The following is a 12,183-nucleotide window of genomic DNA, read 5'->3' as shown; positions in this document are numbered from 1 at the left end:
TGGTTGAAGATGAATTAGTCTACATGGAAATATTGGTGAGTTTAATTTCTCTCATTATAATCTTCAGCTACTCAAAACAGTTGTTACAATATCTCATTAAAACAATAAAACCTACCCCTTACCTATATACCCTACATAGATCACACTTAAAATTAGTTATGAAATTCATCGATGATAACGACTTGTAATGAACGAGATTTTCTTATAATCCTCACTAATTTGTCATTAAATAAGATTCACGATGATTTTTTTTATAGTAAAAGTTGTTTGTTTACTTATTTCGTGGTTGATAAGAGAAATTTATAATCCCCGCTAACAACTAAAACTTATATACTACCTTCATATAGTAGATTAGTAAAATCAATGTACATGTGTTGTAGAAATCTAATTACTATGGTCAAGCAAAAATATGTGCATGTATATTTATTTATAAAAAATAATCATTGAGACTATAGTTCAAGTTAAAGATTCATAAATTAGACACAACATTAATATTAATGGTATTAAATAGACGGATTGAATTGAAATTAGGCATGTTAAAATGAACTGAGTTAATAAATGAACGTGTCATTGACACGCTCGAAAGTTACTTGATCTAAAATTGGTAAATATTTGGTCATAATTCAACCCACCTAGTATATACGTGCCCGTTCGGATGGGTTTATAGCTTCTGTTTTATAAGCCAAAAGTCGTAAGTTAGATATCTTTAACTTATAACTTTTGACTTAAAAATAAGTGCTTATAAGCACCTTTTGAATCCTACTGAAACATTACAAAGGTGTTTACAAGTTACTTTGGGTTAAAAACACCTAAAATAAGTCAATTTAAATAGATTCTATGTTTTAAATCATTTGTTTAATTGAGTACTTAATAAAACCATTTTTTCTTATATTATGACTATATATAATATAATAAATAAAAGATATTATTTTAAAAATATTTAAACAAAGTTTCTTATATAGATCCATCTAAATTGTATATCAACAAGTCATTAACCTATCCAAACCTAAATAGATTTGACGAGTCAAAATTTTATGAGTTAGTTTAATCCCCCTCACATTATATTAAATATAAATTTTATAATATCTAAACTTTCCCAATAATTATTATAACTATAATGTCCCTCACACAAATGTGTATTATGTGAAAGAAAATAAAAGAGAAAAAGATGTTTCCTATTTAATTAAAATCTTCAACTACCTTCTCCCCCTCTCCCTTGCCTTATCTACTACCATAATAAATAAAATAGTAGTTATAATATGTAGTTTTTTTTCTTTTTTCCAATTATACACATATATTTTTGGACCTAACTAGTCACTTTCTTTGTTCCTTTAAATAAATTCTCCAAATCACTATTATATAGTTCTACTTCTTTCTCCAAATATTCAAGAATTCACAATTCCTGCATTTTCTTGTTCCTTAAAAATATATACTGAAAATTCTACTAAGGAACATTTTGTGTTTTCCAAATTTATTGCCGTCCAAATTGTTTGAATTTTACTATATAACATCTTTTTTTCTTTCTACTTTTCCATCAATCTTATCATCATTAAAGATATTAAATTAATTAAACACAATGAAGTTTGATTTGATTATTGCTGCTCTTCTTGGAATTTTCCTCTTTCATGGATTTTGTTCTTCTGAAAAAGGTAAACAAATTCTTACCCCTTATAGTAATTTCGCAATTCCATAAAAATATAATGATTGATAAATTTCGTTATGTTAAAAATAGCAGAGGTGTGACAACGCTTTAATAGTAAGTGAATACTTATTTTTTGTTTGGTTAGTAGGAATTTCTAGCGTATTAACATATTAATTCAAGTTAAATCGAAAAGTAAGAATTTATGCTTTTGTATAAGTTAACTTTATGTATACTAGTAATGTAAAGAATTTTTATATTATTAATGTAATTTAACCTATAATTTAAGTTTATATATATACATTATCGGTTAAAACTTAAAACTTTTCTTTTACATTGTTAAAATGTAGTTTAACTTGTAGTATTGTAGCAAGCTAATTAATTACTTGTAATTATTGTAAAAGTAATTTGATTGTATAAATCTTTTTTATATCATTCCTTAATTTACTCTGTCCGTTAAATAATTTTTGAAGTTAAATAAACGTAATCAACTTAATATTTTAAAATTAAAGTTTTTTTATGGCATAAAAATTAAATTCATTTTTGTTTATTTACAAAAAATTAAACTCTTTTTGTATAAATTTGCAGCTCCAAATTACTCATTTATGCGCCAAGCAACTACAGCACCGGAGATATCACATTACGACTACATAATCATCGGCGGCGGCACCGCCGGCTGCCCATTAGCCGCCACGCTCTCTCAGAAGTACCACGTACTTCTACTAGAGCGCGGCGGTTCGCCTTACGGAAATCCTAATATCACATATTTATCGACATTCGGATCTGCACTTTCCGATCTCTCACCGAAATCGCCATCTCAGCGATTCATTTCCGAGGACGGTGTAATCAACGCACGTGCACGCGTTTTGGGCGGCGGAAGTTGTTTAAACGCCGGATTTTACTCACGCGCCGGCCCGAAGTATGTGAGCAGTGTTGGATGGGACGGAAAGCTGGTGAACGAATCGTATGTTTGGGTGGAAAATAAAGTGGCGTTTCAGCCGCCGGTGAGGCAGTGGCAATCCGCCGTGCGCGACGGTCTTGTGGAGTCAGGGGTGGTGCCGTACAATGGATTTACGTATGATCATATTAATGGAACTAAAATTGGGGGCACGATTTTCGATGCCGCCGGACGTCGGCACACGGCTGCCGATCTACTTGAGTATGCTAACCCTAGTGGAATTACTCTACTTTTGCATGCTACCGTTCACAAAATCATGTTCAAAACTAGAGGTACGTATATTCTCATGCAAATAAAGAAAAAGAAATTAGAATTCCGTTTTATTTATGTGATACTATTTGACTTGATATAAAATTACGATAGAAAAATGGATAAAGGGTTGTGATCCCTAAAAACCCTGTATACATTGTCCGTGACATTATGGAAACTAGACTTTTGACACGTATCAAAAGCATACTTAAATATGTCATGACAATTCTATGACTATAAGAACATTTTATCAAGTGTAATATACTCTCTCCATCGCAATTTATATGACATACTTATCATTTAGTCAGATTAGCAATAATTTAACTTTAAAATGTATATTTTACGCTTAATGAGATGATTTGTAGTCACTCAAACAATTATGACTTATTTTAGACTATATGTTTCAAAAGTTAGTATTTTATCTTTCTTAAACTCCGTGTCAAGTCAGGATAGATGGTTACATTGTTTACGTGAGATTAACTAATGAAGTTCATTTTATTTTTTCTAATTTATGATTAATAAAGTAGTACTTTGTGCAGGATTATCAAGACCAAAAGCTCATGGTGTAATATTTAGAGATGCATTAGGAAAAAAACACAAAGCATATTTAAGAAGAGGAGAAATGAATGAAGTAATAGTATCATCTGGGGCACTTGGAAGCCCACAAATGTTAATGTTAAGTGGTGTAGGCCCATCAGAACATTTAAAGGCCCATAACATTACAGTTGTATTGGACCAGCCCAATGTTGGACAAAGGATGATGGATAACCCAATGAATGCAATATTTGTGCCATCACCTGTACCTGTTGAAGTTTCTCTTATACAAGTTGTGGGTATTACAAGATTTGGAAGTTATATTGAAGCTGCCTCCGGCGAGAATTTCTCCGGTTATCGTAGTAGTCAGAGTGATTATGGAATGTTCTCCCCGAAGGTAAATTTTTTCTCGTGATTTTAACTTATATACACTAATGATATACATATATTTTAGAGCATCAAGCTATCTAATATATACGGTTTATCATTCGTAATATATAGGTGTAGTGACCTGGAAAATAAGATTGGTAACTTATCATAAAAGTTAAGACATTATCGGTACATATAAGTTAAATCCTTTTCTAATTTGAAGTTGTAGTCTATAATATAGTATCAATAGAAATCTTTCTATATAATGACAATAAAATGATTTAACTTTTTCTTAGAAACACTTTTGGAACCTTGGTCAAGCACAAATTATTGTTCTAATATTAGCAAAATTGCTTTGCAAATTGATTAGTGAAATACAACTGTTAATCTTTGAAAATACTTTGTCAAAAAGAACTTCTAATTAAAATGTTTTTCAAAATAAGTAAAATTTTGGTCAAACAGACTATAATAAGATTATTAATAATGAAAGATTAAGTTATGTTAAAATACATGGTATATTATTGGTATACATAAGTTATACTACATACTACAAAATGTATGTATATTCTTGTGAGGCCCAAACTTTCTCTAACTTAATGTTAAATGGGCCTAAGTGAAGCCCATTATAGTCCTTTATGTTTATTTTAGTACAATATTTAAAAAATAGCCATTTTCTTTCAGATTGGACAGCTATCAACAGTGCCACCAAAGCAAAGAACACCAGAAGCCTTAGAAAAGGCTATAAATTCAATGAATGCACTAGATGCAGCAGCATTTAGAGGAGGATTCATATTAGAAAAAATAATGGGCCCAATATCCACTGGACATTTGGAGCTCCGAACCCGGAACCCGAATGACAACCCATCAATAACATTTAATTACTTCAAAGAGCCAGAAGATTTACAAAGATGTGTAAATGGACTCAAAGTTATAGAAAATATAATTGAGTCCAAATCCTTTTCACAATTCAGATATGACTCAATTTCATTGCCAGCATTACTTAATTTGACTGCAAGTGCCCCTGTCAATTTATTGCCTAAACATGACAATATTTCAGTCTCATTGGAACAATTTTGTAAAGATACTGTTATGACAATTTGGCATTATCATGGAGGGTGTCAAGTTGGTAATGTGGTTGATCAAGATTATAAGGTTATTGGTGTTGATAATTTGAGGGTTATTGATGGTTCAACTTTTAATTATTCTCCTGGTACTAATCCTCAAGCCACTGTCATGATGCTTGGAAGGTTAGTAATTACTAATTTATACTCCTTCTGTTCTAATTTATATGACTCTTTTTTTCGTTTTAGTTTGTTTAAAAGAGTGTGACATCTTTGAAAAGGAACCGTGGAGTTAATAGTAAAGTTATCTCCGTTGTGATCTATAGGTCACCGGTTCGAGCCACTTTTTTTAGTAAGTTAGAAAGAGTATGACACATTTGAAAAGGAAACTTGGAGCAACAATAAAGTTGTTTTCACGTGATCTGTAGGTCACTGGTTCGAGTCGTGGAATCAGTCATTGATGCTTGCATCAAGGTTGATTCTATATATTATACGACTTAATTGAGGTGTGGCTCTTCCCTGAATTGAACACGGAATGTTTCGTGCACCAGACTGTCTTCTTCTTCTTTTTTCAGAAAAAGAATGATATATTTTTTATATTTATTAACAAGTTAATTTTTAACATCTCATTTTATACTTATTGAGACGATTTATGACTATATAAATTTTATATCATAATTTGTTGGTCGGAAAAAAAAATCTTTCTTTTAAAATTCTTGAGTTCAATCTAATACCACCAGATTAATAGAGACGGAGGAAGAAAAAAATAATTAAACTATATACCAAAGTCCTATAAGTTGTTGAAATTAAGATGTGATGATTACTAAATTATTTATTTATTTATTTGGAAAATGTGCAGGTATATGGGAGTAAGGATAGTGAATGAGAGACTTGCTAAAGAGGAGTCAAATCATTAATTAATTGATCATAAATTCGTTTCTTCTTCTTTTGTTACCTTTTGTTTATGAATGAGAGTGGATTAATTAAGAATATATAATACCACTATATATAATGTTAATTGACTTCATTCTCTGTAATAATAATCCCAATAATTTCAGTAATAATATGTTTTGTGTTTAATTATTGATCTTGAGAATATAGAATGAATTATGAGCTATTATTTTTATTCTTTCAATCCAAATCTTTCATATCGACATAATAATTTATTCAAAATCTTATATTCGCCTCTACATGAATTTTCAATGAACATTTCTGTTGGAATACCATTTGAAAAGACATTTCTGACTAACCAATTTCTGATGGACTCTATTGAAAGATCACATTTTTACTACTAAATAAACAAGAATTAATTATCAATGGACAACTCTCTAATTAAATCATAAAAATTCATCAGTAATGTTATTTAACGATAGATTATAAAAAATTATATTAGCTACGAGTATTTTAGTGTACAATCAAGAATAGGAAATATAGATATATTTGAGTGTGGAGAAAGTATATTACAAAGGATATACCTCAAAAGAGCAAAAGATTGTTTGCCACCTACTCCTAATTAAAGCATCTCTGCTCTGTTAAAGGGAATGCTATCCTTCTTTATATATTCCGCAAATAATTAAAGTTATTATATATATATATATATATATATTACTAAATGTGATCTTGAAAAATAAAATAAATTAATACCTCTTACAACCAATAAATTAATAAGGTGGCCAGATGATATAAAAATAGTGTTTTGTATAATTATATTCGTTCAGAGAGAAATATTTCAAGTATTGAAGTATATGATCATCTCATTTAAAACTTTAAAGCGTGAATATACATTTTCTATTACTATTTAATTATATTATATTGTCAACATTAATAGTATAAGATCATGGTACGTGGAATCTAAATTAACATTGGAGATTTATAAAGAGAAAGATCATGATCATCTCTAGATAATTTGCATGGCATGGACTCAAAAGTAGGAGGCATCATAAGAAAATATCCTTCATTATTGTGGCATAATTCAATGGCATATCCAATTTCATTAGTGCAGCCACTAAGTGTTGTATATCCCTATAAATTTGTCTCATCATTTCCATGAGGTGGTTCAAATAAAACATTCAAATTCGATCGGAAATAATCTCTGTCTGACTATCTCTATGAGGTAGAAGTATAATAAGTGTACATTTCTCATTTATAAGATTGTACTGAATATGTTATTATTGGTATACTTATTAAGTGAAGCAGTTGTAGGGCAGTTCTCCGTTTGGCAGATATATGATTATAAATATAATTTGCCAAAGGAGAGTTGCCCTATGATTGCTTCTGCTTAATTATGTTTATATGATGAGAAGAAGAAGAATTATGAAAATGCATTCCAATTGGCATAATAAAGGGTGGCTCAATCGACGATCTTTATGTTGGGTGATTTATTTATTTATTGTTGGTATGGTTTATCGTTTGATTAATTAATTAGCCTAAATAGGATCTTTTCATGAGTTTACTTCGATTCATATATATCATTTGGTAATTTATATACATGAGAATCATGTAAATACGTTTTACTCTATTACTTTATTCATTTCAAATTATATAGCTTAATCTGAACTACGAGGTCAAAATAATTAATTAGAAACGAACATTAAAAGTATTTGTTAGTTTTTGGAGCTTTGAAGGGTTTTAATTGCTAGCTTGAAATTGTTTAACAACCTACAAATATTTGATAATTCTTGGACATGTTTGTGTGACTAACCTAATTACATAGTGTATTTAAGTAATAGGTTTTTTATCTAATGAGATTTATGTATGTTGACAATATATACATACGTGGTATATGTACTAATAAATGTTGAGATGGCCGAGTTGGTCTAAGGCGCCAGATTAAGGTTCTGGTCCGAAAGGGCGTGGGTTCAAATCCCACTCTCAACATTTTTATTTTTTGATTTTTTCGCTTATAATTTTTTTTTAAATTTTAACATTTACCATATATTTTACCTTTCAAATTATTCTCATTTACATGTTTGAATAATTTACCAATCAATTTAATTACTAGATTTTTCATTAGCACAGTCTACACCAAATAGGATTTAACTACTTTTTGACCATATGCATGCTAGACTTGAAAGAGATTGATAGCTTTACATGACCCTATTGATCCGTTATGCAATATTTGCCTTGTACAACCTGCTAGTTGACTTAGTCTACTAAAACTAGCAATTTCCTTCTTCACAAGGTACCCAAAGATAAAACTAAAATTGTGTAAAGGTTTCGGTGTAGAAAACATCTCGCGTATACATATAGTTTGAAGAAGGATCACACATCAGGGGTGAAGTGTGATATAGGCAACACAAGCATCACTAGTTGATTCTGCGATTCGATTATATAACTTTATTGTTGGTCAAAAAACTCTATTATAAATTTCTTGATTAGTGTTATATTTTTTTAAATACTAGTTGGATCATACAACTCACACTTAGCTGTGTGTACAAAATATTTCTTGTATTGATCAAGTCTATAGAGTGTAACTCTTGCACATAGGAAACTTGGCATTATATTATATAGTATCAACCGCCCAGACGGCAAGAATGAAAATACAGCTATATATCAATCTAAACTTTATCACTTTTTAATTTTAATAATATTATTGGATAGTTTTTTCAACCCTAATTAATTTGAATTGAGGCATAGTCGATTGCCACTTACATATTTTGTATAGCATGTTAATTCAGTACCATAAACGATTTAAAACAAATTCTGTAGATTAAACTTAATCTTCGTTTAAACAATGTATACGATTAAAATTAAATAAATAAACGTATATACATAACTAGATCACATTTATTTTGAACCACTATCTCAAGAAACTTCTATAAAACTAACTTGACCAAAAAAATAATGATATTTTCTTAGAAAATGTAATAACTAACATTATTGGTGGGGATATAAATGTACTATGGTGATTGAAAGCAACTAGACAACATAGAATTTTGGAATGAAAAGTGACCACGTTAAACAACAAGTCCAAGAATTTTATTTTATTTTAGAAAAAAACATTCTACTGAAATTTCTATGGAAAATAGATTGATAGTGCTGGCCACTATAAAAAGCATAAATCCTTGTTTTTTTGCTCTTTTTGCATATGCTAATCGACATTTCCAGCAAATTTTTCCCAAGCTACTTCCACACGGGAGGACCTAGAGTACACGTTACGGATTCATTCAATACATATATGTATATGTATCGAGAAATTCACTAAATAAGTATAAATAATTGCGTCAAATCCATAAATCAAATGAATTTTGGTAGAATCTTATGTTCATATGTCACAAACTAAAAATTCTGGCTCTACCTATGTTGGTCACACATTTTGTTGGATGCTAATATAATCTTATAAGATTATTTTGATGGAAATTTTGAGGCATTTAAGCTGTCAAGATTAGTATTAATCGGCAAGACTAAAGACCCTTTCAAGTATTTAATCAGAAAAGTAATGATTTTATGTAGTGACTATTCACAGATTGACCAAGTCTAATAATTAAATTTCAATATAGAACTAAATGACCTATGAGAAACACATGTTAGGTCATTGTAAGTTGAGATAGAAATTACTCCTTTCGTTCCAATTTAACCGTCTTACAATTTTTTTAAATGTTCCAAAAAAAGTGTTTCTTTCTTTTTGGTCATTCCAAAAAGGACTACACACATCTTTGATTTAAGATCACGAGATTCAAAAGTATATCTTTATTTCTTAAATTTCGTGTCCTATCCAATTAATGTTAAGATATGGCACCACGACCTAACTCAACCCAAAAGTTCGTTCATGTAAAAAAAGTTTGTCCAAGTCCATATAAGGAGACTGACTTCTCATCCCTTACATTGTGGAACTTCTTAACACTCCCCGCACGACCAGACCTCAACTGGAGTGTGAACACTCATAATGGGGATCCAACATCGGTGAATGACAAATTGGGATGAGCCTAGCCCTGATACCATATTTAACAACTTAAGACGCCTAAGTTGGGAAGGACAGATCAATTTTTTTTCCCTCTAGACTTGTCTAAATAGCAACTCAATTTAGTTTGCACATAACTTCCTACAGGCTGCAACAAACCAAAAAGGCCAAGAAAAAGACCAAAAGAATCCTAAATCAAGAATGCAATCACCTTGTTTCAACTGTATTTGCTGCCAGAATTCCCATGGAGAAAAAAATCCCTCCTCTAAAATCGGCATAATCATCACTTGTCATCGCGAATTCATCGATGCAGTTGCTTCATCCATCCAGCCAAATTCCCAATTTACTAACCATGAGTGTTTGCCTTCTTGTGCAGAACTATTTGCCAACTTACAAGAAGCGCATCCACATTACAGTCAGACTAATCTTGCTGATGAAATTCGAGCTAACGAATACTATCACCTCACTCTTTCGAAACATGTTTGTTTTGATTACATTGGAAATGGCCTTTTTTCTTACTACCAACAACAGAACATGATCAAATCTCATCCAATTCACGATTCAATCGCCTCTTCATCATCTGCTCCACCCCCTCCTCCTCCTCCTACTCACAACGAGCCTTTCTTTAACATTTCGTATAAGTCAGTGAGTTTAACTACTCAATTGCTCTACGGAGGGCAAGAATCAGATATAGAACGTAAAATGAGGAAAAGGATTATGAAATACATGAATCTCTCTAACCATGACTACTCAATGGTCTTTACAGCTAACCAATCTTCTGCATTTAAGCTCTTGGCTGACTCTTATCCCTTTGAGTCTAATCCTAACCTCCTTACTGTTTACGATCACGAAAATGAAGCAGTGGAAGGGATGATCGATAACGCTAAGAAAAAAGGGGCTAAAGTGGTATCAGCAGAGTTCTCATGGCCTAATTTGAGAATCAATTCAAGAAAACTGCGAAAAACGCTTAGTGTCAAGAAGAAACAGGGGTTATTTGTTTTCCCTCTTCAGTCTAAAGTAACAGGAACAAGATATTCGTATCAATGGATGAATATTGCACAAGAAAACGGATGGCATGTCGTGTTTGAAGCATCTGCTTTAGGTCCCAAAGACATGGAAACATTAGGCTTGTCGATTTTTCAACCTGATTTTCTCATTTGCAATTTCTACAAAGTGTTTGGTGAAAATCCTTCTGGTTTTTGTTGTTTGTTCGTGAAAAACTCAACCATATCACAGTTGAACAAATCATCCACTAGTTTGGGAATTATTCGTCTTGTTCCAGTAGACGCGAAATCATTTGAACACAAAAACGACTCCTCTTCTTCAATTTCATCAGAAAACTCTGTTTCAGAATTCCAAGAAATCAAACAAGTGTCTGATCAAGAACCTAAGACATTATTCGAAATACTGAATTGGGGTAACAAATCCAACGAGAAGACTCTTTCAACGACAACTACAAGCTTGGAATGCAGAGGATTAGATCATGCTGATAAACTCGGCCTAATACTAACAAGTAGCAGAGCAAGGTACCTTATAAACTGGCTAATAAACGCGTTAACGCGTCTTCAACATCCTCATACTGAAGATATTCATCATCCTTTAGTGAAAATCTATGGATCAAAGATACATTTCAATAGAGGACCAGCTGTGTCATTCAATGTGTTTGATTGGAAAGGCCAAAAGATTGATCCAACACTAGTTCAAAAGCTCGCGGATCGACACAACATATCACTTTCTTGTGCATTTTTGAAACATATATGGTTTTCAAAAATGTATGATGATGAAAAAAACACAATCTTGGAGAGTTGTGATGGTGATAATTATAATAATAATAAGAAGAAGGAGAAAATGAGTTTTGGTGTATCAGTTATTAGTGTTTCAATTGGGATGTTGACAAATTTTGAAGATTTGTATAAGTTATGGAGTTTTATAGCTAGATTTTTGGATGCTGATTTTGTAGAGAAAGAGAAATGGAGATATAAGGCACTTAATCAAACAACTATTGAGGTGTAGATTGAATTTTTATTTTTATTTTTATTTTTGCTGGAATTACCACATTGATTCTTTTATCTTCTTTTTTCCTATCATTTGTTTTGCATGTTGCTCGACTCTCCAAAATATGATATCTTATTCGTGTTTGATCCTTCAAAAGGTGCATAATATGAAGGAATCGAGATGCACCTTATGGTATTTATGAAGAGTTGGGCAATATATGTTTAGTATTTTTGAAGAGTCGAGCAAAAGATGGGGAAGACTTTTAGATATTATTCTTCCAACTTTAGTGAAATTATATATGATATCTTTCAAGTAACATATGGAGAGATTCGATTTTTTAAGGGTCATTTTGCACTTTGGTCTTTTCACTTTTTCGTGAGTTATAAGTTCATATTTTCCCATCATAATATCATTTCATAAGATATAAGTTCTATTTCTATGGATAGAAATTAAATATCATTTTATATGATGGGCAGAA

General features: G+C 31.1%; 2 protein-coding genes and 1 non-coding gene across 3 annotated transcripts; all 3 read left to right on the top strand.

Moving 5' to 3' along the window:
* The first annotated feature begins 1,342 nt into the window (after positions 1-1,342).
* LOC125826577 (protein HOTHEAD) lies at positions 1,343-5,893 on the top strand. The gene is made up of 5 exons (XM_049505927.1): positions 1,343-1,649; positions 2,228-2,869; positions 3,386-3,777; positions 4,431-4,996; positions 5,670-5,893. Exons 1-5 carry the CDS (start codon positions 1,577-1,579, stop codon positions 5,725-5,727), a joined length of 1,731 nt encoding a protein of 576 aa, XP_049361884.1. The 5' UTR covers positions 1,343-1,576; the 3' UTR covers positions 5,728-5,893.
* Positions 5,894-7,606: 1,713 nt separating this feature from the next.
* Positions 7,607-7,687, top strand: TRNAL-AAG (transfer RNA leucine (anticodon AAG)). Its single transcript has one exon. It is a non-coding gene; the product is annotated as a tRNA-Leu (tRNA).
* Positions 7,688-9,769: 2,082 nt separating this feature from the next.
* LOC125826571 (molybdenum cofactor sulfurase-like) lies at positions 9,770-11,740 on the top strand. Its single transcript, XM_049505922.1, has one exon. The coding sequence runs from the start codon at positions 9,912-9,914 to the stop codon at positions 11,721-11,723; it is 1,812 nt and encodes a 603-aa protein (XP_049361879.1). The 5' UTR covers positions 9,770-9,911; the 3' UTR covers positions 11,724-11,740.
* Positions 11,741-12,183: the final 443 nt, after the last annotated feature.

This window comes from Solanum verrucosum, unplaced genomic scaffold (assembly GCF_900185275.1).
Source record: "Solanum verrucosum unplaced genomic scaffold, falcon-dt-bn FXZP01000060.1, whole genome shotgun sequence".
Classification (NCBI taxonomy): domain Eukaryota; kingdom Viridiplantae; phylum Streptophyta; class Magnoliopsida; order Solanales; family Solanaceae; genus Solanum; species Solanum verrucosum.
This window is presented reverse-complemented; position numbering and strand designations above follow the sequence as displayed.